This window comes from Oncorhynchus mykiss, chromosome 14, assembly GCF_013265735.2.
Source record: "Oncorhynchus mykiss isolate Arlee chromosome 14, USDA_OmykA_1.1, whole genome shotgun sequence".
In the NCBI taxonomy this organism is placed as follows: domain Eukaryota; kingdom Metazoa; phylum Chordata; class Actinopteri; order Salmoniformes; family Salmonidae; genus Oncorhynchus; species Oncorhynchus mykiss.
Genome location: NC_048578.1, coordinates 22,747,550 through 22,773,849, shown reverse-complemented (window position 1 = coordinate 22,773,849; position 26,300 = coordinate 22,747,550). Strand labels below are relative to the sequence as shown.

Genomic DNA, 26,300 nt, shown 5'->3' with positions numbered 1-26,300 from the left:
CAATTGTTGATCTAAGCGCTTCAGAAATAATTGTTAAAGTTCCGTGGTAATATCTGTCGGTGAAAATTCTGGCAGTAGTGTAAAGCTGTCTTTAGATTAATAAAATGAATAATAGGTGTGTCAAGCGCTTGACCACTTACAGACCAATCAAAATGTGCTCCATAGCCAAATATATGCGCTCTGTGTATTTGGGGCTTGTGTGTTTTCCTCAACTCATATGGATGCATATGGTCTTCCAAACCACTGGCTAGTGAATTGATGGATAGTTTCAGTATCACATAATTGCAATGACAGACAAAATTTGGCCAACTTTCTTTAGACCTGACATCGTGTCTCCGAAGCAATAGGCTTGCATTTGCAATAGTGAACATAACGTCCTTGCAAGTTTGATAAAATAATGATAAATGTTTTACTCTGAATTTGTTGCCTAGAGCATTAATAAAAGAAGGTTTTAGGATGTTAAATCAAGGCTGGATTTAACATCCTATTAGACTATAGACCTACTTTTTGTGGGCAAAGACTTCTCGCTTTGGCATTAAACATTATTGATGGTTCCGTTTTTCCCAAAAAGCAAAGAAGGAGAAGGACCAGCAGCGGCGAGAGGAGGAACAGCGGCGGCAGGAGAGACAGGAAAGGGAGAGGAGGATTGAGGAGGAGATCAGCAAGGAGACTGAGGAGGCCAGGAGAAGTCTGACAGAGGCAAAGCTGAACCTCAGTCCTAGTCTGAGGGAGCAGGAGGGTCATCGGCAGCGCACACATGTATTACAGCAGGTGATGGGGGACCATGAGACTGTCATCAAAAGGGATGAGGTATGATGTATTTTATCTAAGCAGATCACTGAGTAGTACAACATTATTCCCTTAAAAAAACAGTTAATCCCTCTGGGTAACACTTTACAATAAGTGTACATGAATTACAATGTATTACAAATAAATAATTGACTAATGCATTTACAAAGCATAAAGCCATTAATATAATGTTTACTATACCATTGATAGACAATTTTCATGAAGTGGTAAATTATAGTCAGATGTATAACTTAATCACCAGGTTAACACATGGTTTACAGGTATTTTGCTTGTTCATGGTTCTGAAGGGGTAACATGTGAAAGGGAAAGTTCACATTACAAAATAATCTCAAGTTATTTACATCATATTGCTTAGAAAGCAGTCAGTATACAGACCTGGACTCAGCAGCCGATTGGGGGATTATTTACTTAACTACAGTTTAGCATTAGCATTGTCAAAACAGGTCATGTAGAAATATTTGAGACTATATTCAGTGCAATAATGTGCATGAGTGATTTTTTTCAAAACATGTCAAGCTATACATTTCTTTACAAAACCTCCTTTTAACAAGACATGCACAATACATTAACAAAGCCTTATTGATTTGGTACAACACTTGTTCTACTCTCATAAAGGTATTTAGAAGTGCAGTACCAGTCAAAAGTTTGGACACACCTACCCATTATATGAGATTCTTCAAAGTAGCCACCCTTTGCCTTGACAGCTTTGCACACTCTTGACATTCTCTCAACCAGTTTCACCTGGAATACTTTTACAACAGTCTTGGAGTTCCCACATATGCTGAGCACTTACACAGCCTGGAGGTGTGTTTGGTCATTGTCATGTTGAAAAACAAATGACAGCGCAAATCAGATGGGATGGGATCATTGCAGAATGCTGTGGTAGCCATGCTGGTTAAGTGTGCCTTGAATTCAAAATAAATCACAGACAGTGTCACCAGCAAAGAACCATCACACTTCCTCCTCCATGCTTCACGGTGGGAACCACACATGCAGAGATCATCCGTTCACCTACTCTGCGTCTCACAAAGACAGTGGTTGGAACCAAAAATCTCAAATTTGGACTCATCAGACCAAAGGACAGATTTCCATCGGTCTAATGTCCATTGATCATGTTTCTTGGCCCAAGCAAGTCTCTTCTTATTATTGGTGTCCTTTATCATGGTTTCTTTGCAGCAATGCGACCATGAAGGCCTAATTCACGCAGTCTCCTCTGAACAGTTGATGTTGAGATGTGTCTGTTACTTGAACTCTGTGAAGCATTTATTTGGGCTGCAATTTCTGAGGCTGGTAACTCAAATGAACTTATCCTCTACAGCAGATGTAACTCTGGGTCTTCCTTTCCTGTGGTTATCCTCTTGAGAGACAGTTTCATCATAGCGCTTGATGGTTTTTGTGACTGCACTTGAAGAAACTGGCCTTGACTGGCCTTCATGTCTTAAAGTAATGATGGTCTGTCATTCTCTTTGCTTATTTGAGCTGTTCTTGCCGTAATATGGAATTTTTCCAAATAGAGCTATCTGATGTGTACCACCCCTACCTTGTTACAACACAACTGATTGACTCAAACACATTAAGGAAAGAAATTCCACAAATTAACAAGGCACACCTTTTTAATTGAAATGCATTCCAGGTGACTACCTCATGAAGCTGGTTGAGAGAATGCCAAGAGTGTGCAAAGCAGTCATCAAGGCAAAGGGTGGCTACTTTGAAGAATCACAAATAACAAATATATTTTGATGTAGTTTTGCTGTCTTCTACAATGTAGAAAATTGTAAAAATAAGGAAAAACCATTGAATGAGTAAGTGCCCAAACATATGACTGGTACTGTATGAACATTTCCCAAATTTCTAATAACAGGATTTAATTTAGCCATTATGGGGTCTAGAAGATTTAACAGAGAAAGCATCAAGGTAATGACTTCATTTTTTTCATATGTTTCTGTGCGTTGAATGGGACACTAAGTCTTGGCTACTGTGCTCAATTGTGTATGATAGCCTAGGCCAGTGGTTCCCAAACTAGTTATAGTCCCATACCCATTCAAACATTCAACCTCCAGCTGCATACCCCTTGCACCAGGGTCAGCACACTCTCAAATGTTGTTTTTTGCATCATTGTAAGCCTGCCACACACACACAATACATTTATCAAACATAAGAATTAGTGTGAGTTTGTCACAACCTGGCTTGTGGAAAGTGACAGAGCTCTTAGGGCACAAATAATAATCAATAATTTATCTTTATTTAGCCATCTTACATATACAGTTGAAGTCGGAAGTTTACATACACCTTAGCCAAATACATTTAAACTCAGTTTTTCCACAATTCCTGATATTTAATCCTAGTAAAAATTCCCTGTCTTAGGTCAGTTAGGATCACCACTTTATTTTCAGAATGTGAAATGTCAGAATAATAGTAGAGAGAAGGATTTATTTCAGCTTTTATTTCTTTCATCACATTCCCAGTGGGTCAAAAGTTTACATACACTCAATTAGTATTTGGTAGCATTGCCTTTAAAAATTGATTAACTTGGGTCAAACGTGCCTGGTAGCCTTCCACAAGTGTCCCACAATAAGTTGGGTGAATTTTGTCCCATTCCTCCTGACAAAGCTGGTGTAACTGAGTCAGGATTGTAGGCCTCCTTGCTCGCACACACATTTTTCAGTTCAGCCCACACATTCTCTATAGGATTGAGGTCAGGGCTTTGTGATGGCCACTTCAATACCTTGGCTTTGTTGTCCTTAAGCCATTTTGCCACAACTTAGGAAGTATGCTTGGGGTCATTGTCCATTTGGAAGACCCATTTGCGACCAAGAGCTTTAACTTCCTGACTGATGTCTCGAGATTGTGCTTCAATATATCCACATAATGTTCCTGCCTCATGATGCCGTCTATTTTGTGAAGTGCACCAGTCCCCCCTGCAGCACAGCACCCCCACAACATGATGCTGCCACCCCCATGTTTCACGGTTGGGATGGTGTTCTTCGGCTTGCAAACCTCCCCCTTTTTCCTCCAAACATAACGATGGTCATTATGGCCAAACAGTTCTATTTTTGTTTCATCAGACCAGATGACATTTCTCTAAAAAGTAAAATCTTTGTCCCCATGTGCAGTTGCAAACTGTAGTCTGGCTTTTTTATGGTGGTTTTGGAGCAATGGCTTCTTCCTTGATGAGCGGCCTTTCAGGTTATGTCGATATAGGACTCGTTTTACTGTGGATATAGATACTTTTGTACCCGTTTCCTCCAGCATCTTCACAAGGTTCTTTGCTGTTGTTCTGGGATTGATATGCACTTTTCGTACCAAAGTACGTATATCTCTAGGAGACAGAACGCATCTCCTTCCTGTTTTGTATGATGGCTGCGTGATCCCATGGTGTTTATACTTGCGCACTATTGTTTGTACAGATGAACGTGGTACTTTCAGGCGTTTGGAAAGAGCATAGGTTGCAAAGGGCATAAGTGTCAGCGCGATTTGCGCTAAGTGGACTGGAGGCAGGGCATGAAAGGGATAACCAATCCAGTTGTTTGTGTCATCTGTTTCAGAAAAGTACCTGCATAATTGCACACCCAACTCACTCAGGTGCTTCGCTATATCACATTTGACATTGTCCATAAGCTTGAGTTCATTTGCACACAAATCATACATTGATGAAAATACCTGTGTTGTCCTTGTTAATGCAGACAGAGAAGATCTCCAACTTCTTAATCATCACCTCAATTTGGTCCTGCACATTGAATATAGTTGCAGAGAGTCTCTGTAATCCTAGATTCAGATCATTCAGGCGAGAAAAAACATCACCCAGATACGCCAGTTGTGTGAGAAACTCGTCGTCAGACAAGTGAAAATTATGGTCAGTAAAGAACTTTAAGCTCATCTCTTAATTTAAATAAAAGTGTCAATACTACTTCCTCTTGATAACCAGCGCACTTCTGTATGTTGTAAAAGCATTACATAGTTGCTGCTCATATCATTGCATAGTGCGGAAAATACGCGGGTGTTCAGGGGCCATGCCTTTCAAGCGGTCAGGCATTCCCTTGGCAGCAAGAGCCCCTCGGTGGATGCTGCAGTGTACCCAAGTGGACTCTAGAGCAACTGTTTGACGTGCGTTACCACTCTGTCTCCCTGTCATGGCTTTTGCGCCATCAGTACAGATACCAACACATCTTGACTACCAGAGTCCATTTGATGACACAAAGCCTTTAAAAAGATCCTCTCCTGTTGTCCTAGTTTCCAGAAGAGGATGTCTTCCTTAGTTGATCCCCCATAAATGTAACGGACATATACCAGGAGCTGTGCCAGGCCCGCCACGTCTGTTGACTCATCCAGCTGTAATGCATAGAATTCACTGGCTTGTATGCAAAGCAGTAATTGTTTCAAAATATCTCCTGCCTTGTCAATGATGTGTCGTGACACAGTGTTGTTTGATGAAGGCATTGTCTGTAAAGTTGTGCCTTTTTCCCCAGCATTGTCCCAGCCATATCCGTGGCAGCAAGAAGAATTAAGTCCTCCACGATAGTATGGGGCTTGCCTGTCCAAGCCACTCAGTAGCTCACCATATAAAATACTTCTAGCCCCTTCTTATTAATGGTATCAGTTGCTTTTATACATGGGGGGGGGCTATAGTAAACCACTAAAATACCAAACTTTTAACAACCAAAGTTCCTTTCCCGTTTCAGCTACAGTCGTGACATTTGGTACATATACTGTGTGCATCTCCTCATGAGCAACACGTTTTCCATAAGGACCTATAATCTCAGCCCATTACATTTTCCACAAATTAGACTGTGTTCCCTACCAAACTTTGAACAAGCAGATCTCCCTTTTGAGCTACGGTCATGACATTGTATATCCAGTATATGCATTTCCCCATGAGAAACAAGTGTCTCATAAGGATCTATAAGCTCCGCCTACTCAAAAGTGTATCGATGTCAATAGAGCCCAACAGTGGAGGCGTCATAATACCCATAAAGCCTAACGGTCAAACAAGGTAAAGGTTCCAATCGTTTTTCTTAGAAAGATTTACACGGTTATCAAAACGGGGTAAGCCTACACAAAACACAGCCCTTATTTTAAATGTTTCTAAAATCCCCTATGGGAAGAATGTAGTGGGAAAAACGCTGTTTAACCGCTAGGTTTTATGGGTATAGTGACTAATACTGTGGTATTCTATATTTCAGTCATTGACCATTATGTTAGTATCGGTATAGTCTAGCCAGACTACTTTCAGTTTAACGGTCCATCGTCTGCCCATTAAAATAAATCCTGTTTTACATCAATGTCTCTCCATCAAGCTGTAGAGTCCATTCTCTAACATCTCGTCCATTGTGAGCTATCAAGTTTAGATTTCCAGTGAGGGAAATGAATCCACACAAGTTTGAAAAATTGTCACTGCATCATTCGTGGATGATGACATGTTTACTGTTGTCTTGTTTTAACTATGGCATGTATTCATTTTAATTAATGCACCCTTATTGTAAAGTGTTACCATAGTATTTATATACATATGTTTCATACATTGTGTTACCTACATTGTTGAAGTAAAAATTTTAAACCTTCAATTCTAGCAGAGAGAAATTGAACAGAAGTTTGAGGAACTCTTGTTGGATTACCAGATCAGTGAAAATGAAAGCCTGCAAGATGTCACATTTGAAGACAGGATGAGAAACCTCCAGACTGAGCTGACAGTCCAATACTTTAGAGAGAAGCACCTCTCCCTTTGGCCTCTTTTTACCTTAGAGAATGCCATCATGTATGAAGATCTCTCTCTAACTGAGAGGTTCTGTATCCTTAAGGCTGTGACAGAGGTAACACTGGCAGACAACCCGGATGCCGTCAATGGGGATGTCCACCAACTTGAGTGTGCCAAAAGGTATAACTTCCACCTTAGTCTTCTTGAGCATCTGAATGGTTCAAATCCCACTCTGGCAGGTAAACTTCTTTTGGCTTTTTTTGACACATTTTCAGATGTGTCTCAGACCAGCAGGGAGCTCCTTAGTCAAATTCTCTTCAGTAACATCTGGACACCTGTAGAAATCCTGCTCTTTCTTCGTGGGGTTGCTTCCATGGACCAGAAGAAAACAGATGCAATCCTTCATACAGTGCAGACCTACAGGCTGGATCTTCTCTCCACACTCTCTGCCCTTAGAAGTACTGATCCCAATAAGACTCTGCAAGGTTATGCAGAAGAAGAAACTGACAAAGATATTGACACCATTTTGAGTGAGATGCGGGATGCAAATTACCCCGAAAAGTTACTCTCTATAATGGAGACTGTCTTAGGACATATAGAAGAGAAGCTTTCAAAAGATCCCATGGTAGACACACAGAAGAAACTGAGCAAGAGAGAAAAAATTGAAATGATCAAAGACTTCAAGAACAAAATTAAATTGTTGAATTTTGCTGAGGCAGACAACACTATCCTCAAGGAAGTTCTTATTACAATGTGTATTGCTGTTAAAGACTCCTCAGCCGTTTCCACTCAAAGTGGAGAGCAAATCAAGGGATATTTTCCCAGACTCACCCAGCTGGCATCATTACTCATGCTCCTTCTACCAAAGGCAACATCAGATAAAGGATGCCTCTTAGAAATTGGCACAGGAGAAGGAAAGTCTTGCATTCTAGCTATGTTTGCAGCAATCCAGGCCATCAGAGGGGCCACAGTCGACATTGTGACCAGTTCTCCAATCCTTGCACGACGGGACGAAGAGGAGTGGAGAAAACTTTTTGACATGTTTGATATCACATCCTCCGTTGTGCCTCCACCGTTGATGAAGGAGAGCAGCCTTAAAAGCTGTGACAAAATACTACAGGACGCTTACAAAAGACAGATTGTGTATGGAACTGTAAGTGACTTTGCAGCAGACACTTTGAGGCAGGAATTTGAGAAAAACACCACTCGTGGGGAGAGGAAGTTTGACTTAGTGATTGTGGATGAAGTAGATTACATGACCTTGGACAGTGGAGTGCAGGTGACCTTCCTGTCTCATGAAGCCAGCGGCCTTAGGCACGTTGAGCAAGTCCTTGCTAGCATTTGGTGCATGATATCTGTGTGTCGGCCTATTCGAATGGAAGAAACGGGGGAGACTGAGTGGATAACTGGGCTACAGCATTTTCACAAGGCTGCAAAGATGGCTGTTATGGGCTCAGACAGATCTGAACACTTTTCTGAATTTGATATTCTGCAAACAGGGTTGCAGTTTGGATTTTACACACAGGAAGACATTGATACATTGACGCAGAGTGAAAGTGAGGCACAAAGAGATGGTAAAGCTGATGATTTTCAAGATGAGAATTGGAAAGCTATTGAGGCGTTCATGACTAAAATTGGAGTGGAACAACAATATGATCTGCTCAGTATTCTTGAGACGGCATTAGATCAAACTGTTTTCATCGACTGTTACACATTAACAAATAATAAAGCCACATCAATTGGAGAGAAAAAAAGGGACAGTGACATGAAAATCAAAATGCTTCTCCTCAACAATGGACGAGCTAGTGAAATAATGTCTGAAAAATCACTAATTGATGCAGTTGTTCTTGAGATACAATCTAAAATCATATATTCTGACCAATGTCAGCCAAACTCAAAGGAAACCGATAACTATATTGTGATCCCCTTCTTCCTTAAGAAGTACATTGAGAATCGGATGCCAGTCTTTGTGGGAAATGCCTTAAAAGCTATTGCAATGAAACAAGGCAGAGAGTACATGATTGGCATGTCTTCTGACGCTAATCCAAGCACTGTCAGTGAGTCTGACAAACATTTCTACCATGCCATCATCCCAGTGGACTACCAGGCCAGTGGAGTACTGGAAAAGAACAAACGCTGGGGTGACGGCCTTCAACAGTTTCTAGAGATGAAGCACCAGTTGGCCATATCATCGCTATCCAATGTTACAAATTATATGTCAAATATCCATTACTTTAAAAGATACCTTAAAGGGAGTGGCATATTTGGTGTTTCTGGAACATTAGGTGGAAATGCAGACAAACACTTCTTGAAAAGGCATTACAAATCAGACAGCTATACGATACCTTCTCACAGGCACAATAAGGTAGTTGAACTCCCCGCTCTTCAGGTAAGCGGTGATGACTTCAAATGGATAGAGGTAGTCTGTGAAAGTGCATTGAAAGCTGCCGACAGGAACCAGGTCGTCTTGGTGGTTTGTGAGGATGTTAAGACAGCAAATGAATTACAGGTGGCAATGGCCAACCGAAGAGCAAATCAACGACATCCAATCACCATGTACACGATCAGTGAGAGAGACAACATTGAGCAAACCACATTCAGTGGGGGAAGCATCATTATCGCCACCAATCTGGGAGGACGTGGCACAGACATTAGATTGGAGCAGAAAGTGAATCAATGCGGCGGACTCTTTGTCCTTCTCACGCACTTTCCTGACAATCGCAGAGTGGAGAAACAGGTGTTTGGACGCACAGCCAGAAAAGGAAATTCCGGCATGGTACAAATGATACTCCATTGTGACCAACTGGCACCAGCGTACCAGGGCCAGCCTGTGGAGATCATGAGGCAGCTAAGAGAGGATCATGAAATCCAACGCATCACTGGTATGGAGACAAATGAGCTGCAGGAAATTGAAAGGAAGGAAAAATTATTTTCAACAGTTTGCCAATTTCTTGACAATTTTGACAGCAACTACTCAGAAAAAGAGAGAGAGAACCTGTTGACAATGAAGGTGGAGGAACATAGTTTCAGACGTCAAGGCGATAAGCTTGATTACCAGCCAGCACTCAATGCTCTGAAAGAATCATGGGCATTGTGGTTGACCCTTCATGAGACCCATATCGAGAAGGATGATGATATCTCTGACTTGGAAGCAGACTTACTTCAACAATTGACAAACACAAGGAACATGATGTTGAAAGGACAAAGCCAAAATTTCTATGATCATCTGAAGCAGGCTGTTGTTAGAACCAACCTGCACTGCCGTGATAAAACCAAGTGGGACTATGATGCAAAATCTTCCTGGCAGAAAGCTGCAAAATGTGACCCCTTTTACAGAGCAGTGGCGCTATACAACCAAGCTTACATCACAATTAACCTGGCAGAGAGTGACTATAAAACAGAGGCTAGTAAATTACTGCAGGAAGCAAAAGACACACTAGGTATCTATATCTCTGAAACAACAAACACTTTGAATGCATGTCAGATGGCAATGAGGGGCAACTTTGAGCCACATCATGATGGTGTCTGCAATTTCCAAAGTCAGATGCAATCTAGGATGAATATTTTCCAAGCATGGCTGGGATACATTAACAGTACACTGGAAAAACTTGCAGAGCTAAAGAACAGTAAAAGTGGCGCCATAACAGAGGATTCCTCAGTGTATGCACTCTCAGACGGGACAGACTATGTCACCACAAATGAACTCATGGCCCTGTATGAGTACGGCCTTGGCATGGTGTTCGAAGTAAAAGAGAAGCCAAGGTTCAACATTGATGCTCTTGTGTGTTTTTTACTGGGTGCATGTCAGGTTCTGGCTGGAGTTCTTGTTTGTGCTCTGTCCTATGGCTCCGCCTCCCAGTTTGGTCTTACCTTGATCTCAGAGGGAGTGTCTGACATGATCAGTGGGTGTGATGGCATGATAACTGGCAGTTTCAGTTGGGCATCGTGGGCCATCTCCAAAAGCATCGGTATTGGGATATCTTTGCTCACTTCTGGATTTGGCACCATCAAGAGAGCTGTCCAGTCTGTATATAAAGCCACAAAAGGCTTGCTAACAGGTACAAAAACCCTGTCATCTGTTGCAAAAGGTGTCATTAAATCAGGGAAACATGCATTCATGTCTTTCAAAGGCAGTGTCACAGCGGCCTCCTCTCTGTCCCTAGGTACAGTGAAGAAGCTGGGCACAAAAACTGTAGTCAAACAGACTTTCAAACATGCAACCAAGTATGCAGGACAGGAAATGGCTACGCAGATAGTTACCCACACATTGCATTACTTCATTGATGCAGGGCTTCAATCTGTACTGAAGGAGATTTTGAACAAGGCTTTCAAGGATTCAATCACCTCTGTAGTTAAAGAGAATGATGCATTGAGTCACACTCTCACAGAGCTTGTATGTTCTGGAGTTCCAAAATCAGCTTTACAGAAACCAGCTGCTGAGTTCAAGATAGACAGGGAGTGTGAAAAAAGTATTAAAGATTTAGTAAAATCAGTGACAGAAAAAATTATTTCTGATCTAATGACAAATTGCAGCACAGTGCATGAGATCATTGACAGACTCTCTCAGGTGAGTAGCAAAGCGTCAGACCTTATGGACAACGCAGGAGTGCCTGGAAAAGTCCAAACTGCTATCTCTGCAAGCCTCTGCATAGCAAAGTTCAGTACAGTGCTAGTCCAAATGTTGAACTCTATCCCTACAGAAAAATTTATCAATGACAGATTCTCTTCCAAGTTGATAAAAGAAATTCATGTGCAACTGCCAAATGGGTATGACCAGGATGGCAGACACAGACTCCTTGATGTGGGACGCCTGAAGAATGAGCTCCTCGAGGGCATCTCAGAGAATGTCTCCCAGGAATTTATTGAGTCCTGTGCCAGACACATGAACTCCTTGATAACACATATTTTTAAGGAAAAGATCAATAAAGTCACGAACGCCATTGGCAATACCACTAGCAACATGCTTGGCAGGTACAAAACGGAAAACTATTTCGTAGAGCAGAAGCAGAGGCATGATATGAAATCAGCCAGTAAGCATGCAGGGGAGTCTACATGTGAGATTGAACAGTCGGACCTCCATCATTACATCAATAACATCAGCGATATTGACCGCCCTGCTTCAGAGCTGGACATCTATGTCCTTACAAAGAGTGACCTACTCCAGGGCCAAGGCATCAGGGTCAAGGTAGTGGATAAACATGGGAAACCACTCGATGAGCAATCCTACCCAGGCACTGACTGCTCAGCAGGATACATCACACTCAAACTGACCATGGAGCCAGAGACAGCTAAAAGGTACGTGCCTCTGTATTCAGCTCTGAGTTTCTGTGCCACGTCCCTCATTGAACTTTAAGGATATCAAAAATACAAATATTAATGTTCAATACCACTAAATTGACAGAACATAAGATCAGGAGCATATTTATCCTAACTGCATTACTCTTCAGATTGCTATGTTTGAATTTTATCTTTGAACTTAACAATCATGATTCTGTTTGATTTGTTATTTTAGTGAGATGGGTCTGTTGTCTCACATACAAGACCGAATCCAAGGTGTTCAAACTGCGTACAGCGGCCATTTTACCATTGTTCAACCAGATGGATGTGAGACCAGGGTGATGTCAGAGGGCCAGAATTGCATGTACCACGCCTTAATCCAGGCAACATCCAGAAGCCAGGAGCAGGACATCAAAGAACAGGCAAGGATTCTGCGCAACAAAGTACAAAGCGAGGTTAGTCATGGAGTTCACATTCCATCTTTCATGTAAAAACTTTGTCAAGTATTTTCTAAGAGAGCCATATGGATGTCTATAGTAGTTTATATGATACTGTAGGTGATGGGAGGCTGTAACCCACTGTTGCAGGAGTATGTTGTACACATATGTTGTACATTGACTCCTGTAAGGAGATTACACTAGAAAAGAAGTCAAACTGCATTGTGTAGGTCCCGGTGTTGTGATTTGACATACAGTACCAGTCAAAAGTTTGGACACACTTACTCATTCTGTCACAAGGATGAAGCTGGAGAGGCGAAGCAGGTACGGGGAGTCAAACATTTAATATGGAACAAGACAGGACCAGCATCAGCACACGGGTAGCACAGACAAATTACAATTAATGCAGCAGCGGGGAACAGACCTGGGGAACTGACAAATATAGGGGAGGTAATAACAGGTGATTGAGTGAGTCCAGGTGACTCCAATATCGCTGATGCGAGTGACGAGGAACGGTATGTGCGTAAATTATGGTGGCAGGAGTGCGTAATGCAGGGGGATGAGCGGGAGCAAGTGTGACACATTCAAGGGTTTTTCTTTATTTTTACTATTTTCTACATTGTAAAATAAAAGTGAAGACAGAAAACCTATGAAATAACACATGGAATCATGTAGTAACCAAACATTGTTAAACAAATCAATATACAGTTGTAGTCGGAAGTTCACATACACTTAGGTTGGAGTCATTAAAACTCAATATTCAACCACTCCACAAATGTGTTGTTTAACAAACTATAGTTTTGGCAAGTCGGTGAGGACATCTACTTTGTGCATGACACAAGTCATTTTTCCAACAATTGTTTACAGAGAGGTTATTCCACTTATAATTCACTGTATCACAATTCCAGTGGGTCAGAAGTTTACATACACTAAGTTGACTGTGCCTTTAAACCGCTTGGAAAATTTCAGAAAATTATGTCATGGCTTTACAAGCTTCTGAAAGGCTAATTGACATCATTTGAATCAATTAGAGGTGTATCTGTGGATGTATTTCAAGGCCTACGTTAACTCCGTGCCTCTTTGCTTGACATCATGGGAAAATCAAAAGAAATCAGCCAAGACCTCAGAAAAAGATTATAGACCTCCACAAGTCTGTTTCATCCTTGGGAGCAATTCATGAACACCTGACGGTACCACGTTCATCTGTACAACCAATAGTACGCAAGTATAAACACCATGGGACCAAGCAGCCTTCATACCGCTCAGGAAGGAGACACGTTCTGTCTCCTAGAGATGAACATACTTTGGTGCGAAAAGTGCAAATCAATCCCAGAAAATCAATCCCAGCAAAAGACCTTGTGGAGATGCTGGAGGAAACAGGCACAAAAAGTATCTATATCTACAGTAAAAACGAGTTCCTATATCGACATAACCTGAAAGGCCGCTCATCAAGGAAGAAGCCACTGCTCCAAAACCGCCATGAAAAGCCAGACTACGGTTTGCAACTGCACATGGGGACAAAGATTGTACTTTTTGGAGAAATGTCCTCTGGTCTGATGAAACAAAAATAGAACTGTTTGGCCATAATAACCATCGTTATGTTTGGAGGAAAAAGGGGAGGCTTGCAAGCCGAAGAACACCATCCCAACCCTGAAGCACGGGGGTGGCAGCATCATGTTGTGGGGGTGCTTTGCTGCAGGAGGGACTGGTGTACTTCACAAAATAGATGGCATCATGAGACAGGAACATTATGTGGCTATATTGAAGCAAAATCTCAAGACATCAGTCAGGAAGTTAAAGCTTGGTCGCAAATGGGTCTTCCAAATGGACAATGACCCCAAGCATACTTCCAAAGTTGTGGCAAAATGGCTTAAGGACAACAAAGTCAAGGTATTGGAGTGGCCATCACAAAGCCCTGACCTCAATCCTATAGAAAATGTGTGGGCAGAACTGAAAAATCGTGTGCGAGCAAGGAGGCCTACAACCTGACTCAGTTATATCAGCTCTGTCAGGAGGAATGGGCCAAAAATCATCCCAACTTATTGTGGGAAGCTTGTGGAAGGCTACACAAAACGTTTAACCCAAGTTAAACAAAAGGCAATGCTACCAAATACTAATTGAGTGTATGCAAACTTCTGACACACTGGGAATGTGATGAAAGAAAGAAAATATGAAATAAATCCTTCTCGCTACTATTATTCTGACATTTCACATTCTGAAAATAGTGGTGATCCTAACTGACCTAAGACAGGGAATTTTTACTAAGATTAAATGTCAGGAATTGTGTAAAACTGAGTTTAAATGTATATGGTTAAGGTGTATGTAAACTTCCAACTTCAACTGTATATATATTTAAAAATGTTCAAAGTAGCCAGCCTTTGCCTTGATGACAGCTTTGCACACTTGGCATTTTCTCAACCAGCTTCACTTCGGATGTTTTTCCAACAGTTTTGAAGGAATTCCCACATATGCTGAGCACTTGTTGGCTGCTTTTCTTTCCCTCTGCGGTCCAAATCATCCCAAACCATCTCAATTGGGTTGAGGTCGGGTGATTGTGGAGGCCAGTTCATCTGATGCAGCGTTCTATCACTCTCCATCTTGGTCAAATAGACCTTACACAGCCTGGAGGTGTATTGGGTCATTGTCCTGTTGAAAAACAAATGTCCCAGTTGGGTTGACGTATCGCTGCAGAATTCTGTGGTAGCCATGCTGGTGTTGACCAGCAAAGCACCATCACACCTCCGCCATATTTCACATTGGGAACCACACATGCGGAGATTATCCGTTCACCTACTCTGTGTCTCATGAAGAAAAATCTACATTTTGGACTCATCAGATAGAAGGACAGATTTCTTCTGGTCTAATGTCCTATGCGTGTGTTTCTTGGCCCAAGCAAGTCTCTTATTATTATTTGTGTCTGGTGGTGGTTTCTTTGCAGCATTTTGACCATGAAGGCCTGATTCACGTAGTCTCCTCTGAACAGTTTATGTTGAGATGTGTCTATTATTGAACTCTGTGAAACATTTATTTGGGCTGCAATTTCTGAGGCTGGTAACTTGAATGAACGTATCCTCAGTAGCAGAGGTAACTCTGGGTCTTCCTTTCCTGTGGCGTTCCTCATGAGAGTCAGTTTCATTATAGTGCTTGATGGTTTATGCGATTGCACTTGAAGAAACTTTCAGAGTTCTTAATTTTCTGCATTAACTTACCTTCGTGTCTTAAAGTAATGATGGACTGTCGTTTCTCTTTGCTTATTTGAGCTGTTCTTGCCATAATATGGACTTGGTCTTTTACCAAATAGGGCTAACCTTGTCATAACACTGATTGGCTCAAACGCATTAAGAAGGAAAGAAATTCCACAAATGAACATTTAACAAGGCACACCCATTAATTGAAATGCATTCCAGGTGACTACTTCATGATGCTGGTTGAGAGAATGCCAACAGCGTACAAAGTTGTCATCAAGGCAAAGGGTGGCTACTTGAAGAATCTCAAAATAAAATATATTTTGATTTGTTTAACACTTTTTTTGGTTATTACATGATTCCATATGTGTTATTTCATAGTTTTGATGTATTCACTATTATTCTACAATGTAGAAAACAGTACAAATAAGGTAAAACCCTTGAATGAGTAGGTGTGTACAAATTTTGACTGGTACTGTACATACCAACCCAAATCTGTAAACTCAATTGTGCATTCTTCAGCTGAGATGCTAGACATTTTACATTTTAATAATATAGCAGATGCTCTTATCCAGAGTGACGTACCGTTAGCCATCTTAAGATAAATACACTAAGTGGGACAACCACATATCTCAGTCATAGTAAGTAAAGGTTTTCCTCAGTAAAGAAGCTATCAGCAATGTCTGTACTATTATGGGGGGGGGGGGGGGGGGGGTCAGGTGTGAGTGTTAGTGTGCGGAGGAGCAGGGTGACATAGCAGAACTTGGGAAGGTTGAACACCAGGTGGGCTGCAGCATTCTGAAAAACCACCAGGGGTTTGATAGCACAAGTGGGAGCCCAGCCATCAGTGAGTTGCAGATGATAAGTGCCTGAATTAGGACCTGCACCGCTTACTGTGTGAGGTAGAGTCGTACTCAACAGATGTTGTAGCTCATAAACCTGCAGGAGCGGGTGTTTGCAGAGATTGACAGGGTGTTGTCCAGGGTCAATCCAAGGTTATTTACACTCTGGGAAGGGGACACTGTGGAGTTGTCAACCGTGATGGAGAGGTCTTGGAGCGGGCATGCCTTCATCGGGAGAAAGAGCAGATCCATTTTGTCGAGGTTGAGCTCGAGGTGGTGGGCTGACAAGCTGAGATATCTGCCAGGCACGCAGAGGTGTGTCACCACCTGGGTGTCAGAAGGGGGAAGGAGAGAATTAGTTGAATGTCATCTGAATTGCAATGATAGGAGACACCATGTGAGGATATGACGAAGCCGAGTGACTTGGTGTATAGAGAGAAGAGGAGAGGGCTTAGAACTGAGCCCTGGAGGACACCAATACAATCTTAGAAAAAAGGGTGCGTCGGCTGTCCCCATAGGAAACCCCTTTGTGGTCCATGTAGAACCCTCTTTTGGGGTTCTGTGTGAGTGGGATTAGTGCACTCAATAGGCTGAGTGAATGAGGAGCAGATGTTGTCAACCTTCTTTTCAAAGTGGTTGACAAAGTTGTCCACAGAGAGGAATGGGAAGGGGTGGAGGATTAAGGAGGAGAAGGTGGAAAATTGTTTCTTAGGTTTAGAGGCAGAAGCTTGAAATTTAGAGTGATAGAAAGTGGCTTTAGCAGCAGATACAAAAGAAGAGAAGATAGAGAGGAGGTAGTGAAAGGATGATAGGTTCTCAGGAAGTTTTGTTTTCCAAAATTTTTGCTCAGCAGCCAGCAGGCCTGTTCTGTAAACTCAGCTAATCACTCAGCTATGGAGAAGAACAGGATGGCTGAGTGAGGGAGGGAGAACAGAGAATCTCCACTTAGTAGAAATGAGTAGCCCCGTGCCACCACCTCGACAATCAAATTCTCTCGGACTTTGAGAGAACACATAGTCAGATAAAGAGAGAGCAGCTTCAGTAGCAGTGTCCTCTGGAGTGATCCATGTCTCTGTCAGGGCCAAAAAGTCAAGCAACTAAAGGGAAGCATAGTCTGAGATGAACTTGCCGTTCTTGACCACAGATCGGCAGTTCCAAAAGCCGCCTGAGACTAGGAATTCCACATGGGTTGTGTGCGCAGGGTACACTAAATTAGAAGAGTTGCTGCCAATGGGTGGGGAGCATCTGTAAAACGTACAGGGAGAGGAGCAAACAGGTATAGAAAACACACACAGTTGACAAAGCTCCAAAAGGGAAAGATTAGATAATCTGAAAATAACTAGGTTAGATACACCAGTGAGAGAGGGTGGTAGAGCGGGTATAAGGTAGGGCTGGGCAATATTGCCAAAAATGTTATGATATATTTTTATAACATTGGTCGATAACTACAAACTGTCAAACTTGGCTGTAATATATATAGTGAAGTAAAATATATATATATATTTTTTTACAGTACAATAGACTGAATTGCATTGTGGGCAAATTCTGACATATTGTGAATAGTATACAGTAATGTACTATAGTACAGACTAACTGTAAAATGACTCAGGTAATACAATAAGGTAGTGTAACTTTATATATTTACTGTAATTTTCAAAACTACCTGATATCAGTCAGGCTGTCAGAGAGCAACCTAACACAGACTGTAGTGTGTGTTGAACCAACAATCTGGCTAGACCATACAGCAGTGGAACCAACATTGATAACCCCCGAACAACATCCTGGTAGGTATAACGGTAAATTAAGATACATGAACACAGGAATTACAATTACCCACAATCCTCTAGCATAGAGTTATTTCAAAAGTCTTTGAAAGCCAAGTTAACAAACACATCACCTGACCATTTCGAATCCCACCGTACCATCACCGCTGTGCAATCAGGTTTCCGAGCTGGTCACGGGTGCATCTCAGCCACGCTCAAGGTACTAAGCGATATCATAACCGCCATCAATAAAAGACAGTACTGTGCAGCCGTCTTCATCGACCTGGCCAAGGCTTTCGACTCTGTCAATCACCGTATTCTAATCGGCAGACTCAACAGCCTTGGTTTCTCAAATGACTGCCTCGCCTGGTTCACCAACTACTTCTCAGATAGACTTCAGTGTGTCAAATCGGAGAGACTGTTGTCCAGACCTCTGGCAGTCTCTATGGGGGTGCCACAGGGTTCAATTCTCGGGCCGACTCTTTTCTCTGTATATATCAATGATGTCGCTCTTACTGCTGGTGATTCTCTGATCCACCTCTATACAGACGACACCATTCTGTATACTTGTGGCCCTTCTTTGGACACAGTGTTAACAAACAGACGAGCTTCAATGCCATACAACACTTATTCCATGGCCTCCAACTGCTCTTAAATGCTAGTAAAACTAAATGCATGCTCTTCAACCGATTGCTGCCCGCACCCGCCCACCCGACTAGCATCACTACTCTGGACGGTTCTGACTTGGAATATGTGGACAACTACAAATACCTAGGTGTCTGGTTAGACTGTAAACTCTCCTTCCAGACTCGCATTAAGCATCTTCAATTCAAAATGAAATCTAGAATCGGCTTCCTATTTCGCAACAAAGCCTCCTTCACTCATGCTGCTGAACATACCCTCAAAACTGACTATCCTACCGATCCTTGACATCCGCTATCTGAGCAGCTTAACGATCGCTGCAGCTGTACACAGCCCGTCTGTAAATAGCCCATCCAACTACCTACCTCATCCCCATCCCCAACTTTTTTTTCTCTTTTGCACACCAGTATTTCTACTTGCACATCATCATCTGCACATCTATCACATCTATCACTCCAGTCTTAATTTGCTAATTCACTACAATGGCCTGTTTATTGCCTTACCGCCTTATGCCATTTGCACACACTGTATATAGACTTTTTCGATTGTGTTATTGACTGTACGTTTGTTTATTCCATGTGTAACTCTATTGTTGTTTGTGTCGCTTTGCTTTATCTTGGCCAGGTCGCAGTTCTAAATGAGAACTTGTTCTCAACTGGCCTACCTGGTTAAATAAAGGTGAAATAAAAAAATTGAATAAAAAATAGCCATGTGTGTATTGTCAATGGCATAGCCATAGCTAGTGGTATAGAAGGAAAAGTGGATTGTGGGTAATTCCTGTGTTCATGTTGCTGAATCTTATTAACCATTGTACCTACCGTACTGTTGTTCTGGTGTTATCAATATTGGTTCTCTGCTGTACGCTCCATCACTTTTGGCAGGGTTATTGGTTCAAGTACCATCAGTGATAAGTGTAGTAAAATGTATGGGACCAGGCCTTTTTTAAACATTATTTTAAGATGAATGACCCTTGATATAATTATTGGCTTAAGTAAAACTTTTTGAGTCACTCTATCCTCCATTACAACCCACACTACAATATTACTGTAGAATGTAACGTGTGGGGACAGGTCGAAAAGCATAAAACATTTATGGCAATTTAGCTAGCTAGTTTGCTGTTGCTAGCTAATTTGTCCTGGGATATAAATGTTGAGTTGTTATTTTACCTGAAATGCACAAGGTCCTCTACTCCGACAATTAATCCACACATAAAACGGTCAACCGAATCGTTTCTAGTCATCTCTCCTCCTTCCAGGCTTTTTCTTCTTTGGACTGTCGATTGTCATAGTTACCACGACGACCGACCAAACCCCTTTCATCTTTCAATCACCCACGTGGGTATAACCCATGGAGGTGGCACGTGGGTATCTGCTTCTATAAACCAATGAGGATATGGAAGAGGCAGGACCACGATCAGCGTCACAAATAGAAATGACTTCTATTTTACATGCTGACCACACTCCTTGCGTCGTGTGTGTGAGCGTTACAAAATAAATGTAAACATACACGTTATTCAATTATTGCACCCACACTGCTCGTGCGTGCCAACGAGCATCTTCGTTGCCAAGGGCTAAAATAGAAGTCAGTTCTATTTGTGACGCTGATCGCAGTGCAAGTCCTGCCTCTCCCATCTCCTCATTGGTTTATAGAAGCAGATACCCACATGCCATCTCCTCATTGATTATACCCACGTGAGTGATTGAAAGATGAACTGAGTTCGGTCGGTTGTCGTGGTAACTATGAAGTCCAAAGAAGAAAAAGCCTGGAAGGAGGAGAGATGACTAGAAAGGATTCATTTGACCGTTTTGTGTGGATTAATTGTTGGAGTAGAGGACCTTGTGCATTTCAGGTAAAATGTCCTGGGATATAAACGTTGTTTATGTCCCAGGACAAATTAGCTAGCAACTGCAAGCTAGCTAAATTGCCTTAAATGTTTAATGCTTTTCGACCTGTCCCCAAATTAATATAATTAGTTCATAGTTTGTTTTGATATTTTAATCTGCGTGTCGTGATTTCGTTTGGTGTGGGGGGGACAAAATCAATTTACGCACGATGGTGCACGTGCGCAGCCGGTTTGGGTACAGTGTTAGCCCTTGTTGGCGCGCGTGAGCAGTGTGGGTGCAATAATTGAATAACATGTATGTTTACATTTATTTTGCAACGCTCGCGCAAGTGATGTGAGGGGTGTGGTCAGCATGTTATTTGCAAAGGTTTATACCTACTGTAACATGTAATTTACTGTAAACATTAAGATGCTATTGCTGTAGAAGTAATGTAGGTAATACAGTAAAAATACAGAACTGTATTGGTTTGTGTTTTACAGTATCTCTTTGCTTGTTTTATGGTACAGTATAGGCAAAATACAGTAACTGTCTGGCAATCGTGGTGCCAGTACAATACTGTAACTCCAGCGAAAAGTTTTACACTGTAATTATGTTATACACATAAAATAATGCTCTATATAAAGTCTGAAGGTCACTTTCTGCTTAGGACTGAAGCCTGAAGAAACCAGAGGGTTCATTGTGGTTTAAAAATATATACTTATTTATTTTCCGAACATGAAACAGACCAAACCAAAATGTCTCTATCAGAAAATGGGCATGATGGACAGTAGGAGTGTGCCCAGAGCCTTATAATTAGTTCGGCCAACTTTTGGAATTTTTAATATTGTTTTAATTCTAGACATTTAGTTACATATCATTGTTTAATTATTCACCATGTAATGTTAATAGGGAACTAACATGGCTGCCATAGAATGGTGAAGTGTGATGTAAAAGCATCATAATGCAGAAACCGCATTGGCCCAACTCTCTACATACATGGCTCTGGGTTCACCTACTGTGGAGGCCACTATCTGTATCTGTTATTTAGTATGCATGGAATTCAAAAAAGAGACCCTCCTAGAAAGTCAATTAAATCAATAGACCCAAGATCTCCGAGCAAGACAGGCTGTGTAGTTGGCACAACTTTACAACTAATAATTAAGGCTTATCAAACAATTATTTTTGTATAAAGCCAGAAAACACAATACATTTCTGAAACAGCCAATCGTTTTTTCAAAGGCATGGTCCTAGATTATATGAATAATAAAGCCAGAAGTGTAAGAGACAGATTTAAGCAAATTATTGAGAATCGGATTCTGTCAAAACAATCAATCAATGTCATCACTAGAGCTATAGCAGTTTCAAATCAATAGTAGAGGAAAATCTGGCAACTTTCAAAATGTTTTGTTAAAATGTTGGACAGTTCTGATGACAAACTGGTGCCAATGTTCACTAGAAATAAGGAAAAGTTAACTGAAAAGCTAGCTTGTGCGATCTGGCTATTTTTATTTTTTGCTTTGTTCAGTCACTTTATTATCACAACTTTATTATCCATAACGTAAAGTGAATGAATATACAACAGGCATGTTACCAACAGATAGGCAAACAGGGAAAAGATTGCTTCTCCCCTCGCTGTGTGTGTGTGTGAGGACCAACTTCTCTTTCTCTCTGGCTTTCCATGTGTTCTGCCTCCAGACCAAACTCCTCAGAAATGATATATGATGTTGAAGCCTAGGAAGAGGAAAACGGCCACTACAAAATAAAAATATTCTATCAAAAGTTTAGCATCGTTATAGGGGAAAATGTTATCGAGAACCTTATATCGCCCAGCGCAAGAATAGGGAGCACAACCTTTGGGAGTAGAGAAATTGATATTGTGACACTATTTATGCTTACTGACTTCAGTTATTTCCTCAAACAGGTTCAGGAAAACCTCCCAACCTACTGTGAGTTAGTAAAACTCCAGAAGCGCTATGATAATGTTATGGATCCTGGAAAATATTCCATATTGGGAGGGGCAAGGCCAGAAAAGAAGATTATCAGCCAGGACTACAGGGATGCCATCGCACCTATGACGGAAACCGACTATATCATTGCCCAGCATTACGACCTTGGTTATGTTGCCACATACAAAGAGTAAAGTAGTTTCATCTTCATTTGGATACCGATTGCATAGATGATTTAGAGACACTCAGAATACAATTGTAAAAGAAATGAGTTCTCTAATCATATGAAAATTAATTTAGAAATGTATTATTTCTACACTCAGGAAATGTCTTCAAAATATCAATAAAGGTAATGTTTAAATATTCAAGACTGTTTCGAAGACTCTTAGCTGCTTGATACTGTACATATGGCCCCTGATATGTCTCATGCACTTTCTTTTTCTTTTTCCTCAAAACTGTAAGAAACACCATATTGTCTGGAAGGTACACTGTGGAAGCCGACCACATCATACCAAAGGACACATTAAGGAAGGCACTAGTACACCGTGACTTGGAAAAACTCAAGAGTAAGAATCCGCATCTTTATGCTCTAGTAACAAGTATTAAATCGGACCCAAATGGAAGATGCCACCTTGTCATGCAGGTTCTCTACCAACATCACCGCACTGCCTTGACAACTGGCAATTGCACGGAGGCCAAACAGTGCAGGTGAGTCAGCAGGTGTGAGATGTTTGCGTGCATGTACATCTGCACTGGGCGTGCAAGTGAATCTGTTTCAGAGTACAGTGGATTTATTCATGAAAGCATGAATAAGAATATGTCCCTTTTTAACCTTAAAGTCTTATAGAATGTTGCCCACCCATCCCTGGTCCCTTTCTTTGCCCCATTTCCCAACAGGGCACTGCTGGCTGACACACTCGTAAGTGGGAATGCTGAGAAGATGCTGAAGCAGGCCATGATTATGGCCAATCCTGTGTCCTCCCAGAAGCTTAGGGATCATGCAGGTATCGACATCACAAGCTTGTCTACTGCTGTCCATTCCCTACTGCTCTGTTTATTCCATGTTGCTCCATGCATTCCCCACTGCTTAATCCATTCCCCACTGCTCTATTCACTCTCTTATTCAACATCCATTCTCTACTCCAGTGCTCTTTAATTCTATGTAACTGCATACATTTGGATGAGTATTTTTATTCAGAGGACTTACCAGTTTATTGTACATGTTTACCCTACACCTAGGCCTCATAAACCGCTCGTCCCTTGGAAAACATCAAGACTTTTCAGAAAATGGGACGAACTGCTACTACAAAGCTGGGTTCATGAATGTGTTCAGTGAGTATCTGAACATTGGCATCATTGACCAGAACCAGCATACGAGGCTAAAGTCATGGGCCAAAGAAAACAGGCACCAGGACACAAACACAGAGGAGTTTAGAGAGATACAAAGAATAGTCAGTCGGAGGACAACAAGGTGAGAAATCGAGAGGAAACATGCTCGGACCACAGACACATCAAAGCCCCTGACAAAGAGGGAACATTCTCTCTCCCTGCATCCTATAGTCATTTACACAGAATTTAGATCATGCATTTAATTATGTTTGTAAAGGAAAAACATAAGAGCATGTAGACATCAGCTGTATATTGATGACCAATGTAGGGTCTTTGTAAGCCCGAATGTCACATGCTGGAGAATGGTGAATGATTACTTATGTTTCTTCATGAGGGACTTGGTTTTCTATCTGTTACATAAAAAAGGTAAAGACCCGACTCTCTGTTCAAGTCATAGGCCTCTCTCCCTCATCAATATTGACATGAAATTGTACGCCAAGGTTCTAGCCAAACACCTTGAAACTATTTAGCAAAAACTAGTTCATCCTGGTTTGTCAAATATCGATTGGCGTCAGACAATTGGAGACGTCTCCTACGTATAATACAAATTACACCTGATATACCATCCTGCTGTGCAGTCCTGTCAATTGATGCAGAGATGGCCTTTGACTGTCTCAGTTGGTTCTACCTCTGGTAAACTATGGAACATATGGGATTTGTGTATGACTATGTTGAAGACACTGTATAGTAACCCCTCTTTAATGGTCTTGAGAGTGTGATGGAAATGTGATACATTTGCCTTTCTTATAACTCATTTCTGTGTTCTATTCATGTGCTGTTCTATAAACCAATTTCTGTGTTCATGCAAGTGACTGACTGAACGAACCCTCACTATCAGTAACTGCAATTTAGCAGTACGTCCAGACCTTGTTTTGAGAATGAAAGACGTCTCAGCTTAGAGAGAAGAAGCCTCGTGAGGTATTGGTCAGTCACATGTTATGAACCAGTATTGGTCGGTCATGTGAATGAAACAAAACACTAATAATTTATAAATGATGCTAAATCATGCAAATGTAACTTGTCTTTGTATAGCCGTATATAAGACAACTGCTGGGACTGCCCAGGCAGAGCTTCTGACCGACGTTCACAATGGTGCATTAAGGTTGTTGGAACCTCTCCAGCGTGCTGACAAATAAACATTGATTCATTTAAGATTTACTTCGAATGTCCCTGTGTAAAATTCCACAGCAATGTGTGACCAGTGCTCCTCAGTTTTCCATCAAACGGTGATCTCGTCAAGGCTGTCCAGTGTCCAGTCTCCTATTTGCCATATCACTGGCACCTTTTGGAAGAAATAAAAATGTCAAGCCTACTTCAATCGAGTACAGGCTTAACTGAATGACAGAGACAAAATGCAATCTAGAATTTTATTGAATTGTTTGAGGTAGGCCTCGTCTCTGAAGAATGCTCCTTGGCGTCAGATGCTGATGACAGGTTACCTTATGCTAGGGCAGTTGGTATCAAAACCCCCCAAAAATAAATATGTTACTCACCAGGGAGAAGGGACACATGGAGCAATGGTTGGATATTAAGACACTGGTAATTAGATGTAAAAGAGATGCATGCAAAGACTAGAACAAAAGTGCAATTATACTGCATACTGTAATGGAAAGTATTATATGAAATGTTTGTTAATTACATCTAACCAACCACACATGATGTAATGCAATATGTATGATTAACGTGAAACTACAGCTGAGCTTTGAACCCAATAGTGCAGATCTTCAACCAAAACATAATATTAGATAAAATAAATCTGAATGAACAAATAAAACAACAATTACATATTTAATTTATTTCATAAACAAAGTTATGCAACACCTAATGCCCCTGTGTGAAAAAGTAATTGCCCCCTTACACTCAAAAACCGGTTGTGCCACCTTTAGCTGCAATGACTGCAACCAAATGCTTCCTGTAGTTGTTGATCAGTCTCTTGTGTCGCTGTGGAGGTATTTTGGCCCATTCTTCCATGCATAATTGCTTTAACTCAGTGACAGTTGTGGCTATTCAAGCATGAACTGCTTGTTTCAAGTCCTGCCACAACATCTAAATTGGGATTAGGTCTGGTCTTTGACTTGGCCATTCCAAAACGTCAAATTTGTTGCTTTTTGACCATTTTCATGTAGACTTGATTGTGTGTTTTGGATCACTGTTTTGCTGCATGACACAGCTGCGCTTCAGCTCACAGATGGATGGCCTGACATTCTCCTGTAAAATTATCTGATACAGAGCAGAATTCATGGTTCCTTCTATTAAGGCAAGTTGTTCAGGTCCTGAGGCACCAAAGCATCCCCAAACCATCACACTACCACAACCATGCTTGACCTTTGGTATGAGGTTCTCACTGTAGAATACAGTGTTTGGTTTTTGCCACACATAATGGGACCCATGTCCCAAAAGTTATGTCCATAGAACATTCTTCCAAGGTGCTTCCAAGTGTTTTTCCACTCAATTGTCCAGTGTTGGTGATCGCGTGCCACTGGAGCCGCAATAG

At 41.4% G+C, this 26,300-nt stretch overlaps 1 protein-coding gene across 5 annotated transcripts in view; it reads left to right on the top strand.

Annotated features, from left to right (window-relative positions):
• LOC110488997 (differentially expressed in FDCP 6) overlaps nucleotides 1-24,963 on the top strand; it is a 38,083-nt gene extending 13,120 nt beyond the window's left edge. For 4 of the 5 annotated variants that reach the window (XM_036943157.1, XM_036943156.1, XM_036943158.1 and 1 more), the window contains 7 exons: nucleotides 572-810; nucleotides 6,378-11,797; nucleotides 12,015-12,234; nucleotides 22,393-22,607; nucleotides 22,874-23,125; nucleotides 23,315-23,421; nucleotides 23,657-24,963. In XM_036943157.1, the coding sequence (XP_036799052.1) occupies nucleotides 572-810; nucleotides 6,378-11,797; nucleotides 12,015-12,234; nucleotides 22,393-22,607; nucleotides 22,874-23,125; nucleotides 23,315-23,421; nucleotides 23,657-23,892 (6,689 nt within the window). In that variant the 3' untranslated portion in view covers nucleotides 23,893-24,963. Of the gene's footprint in view, nucleotides 1-571; nucleotides 1,507-6,377; nucleotides 11,798-12,014; nucleotides 12,235-22,392; nucleotides 22,608-22,873; nucleotides 23,126-23,314; nucleotides 23,422-23,656 lie in introns of those variants that run through there. The other variant, XM_021561526.2, reaches the window with a different exon arrangement.
• The last annotated feature ends 1,337 nt before the right edge of the window (nucleotides 24,964-26,300 follow it).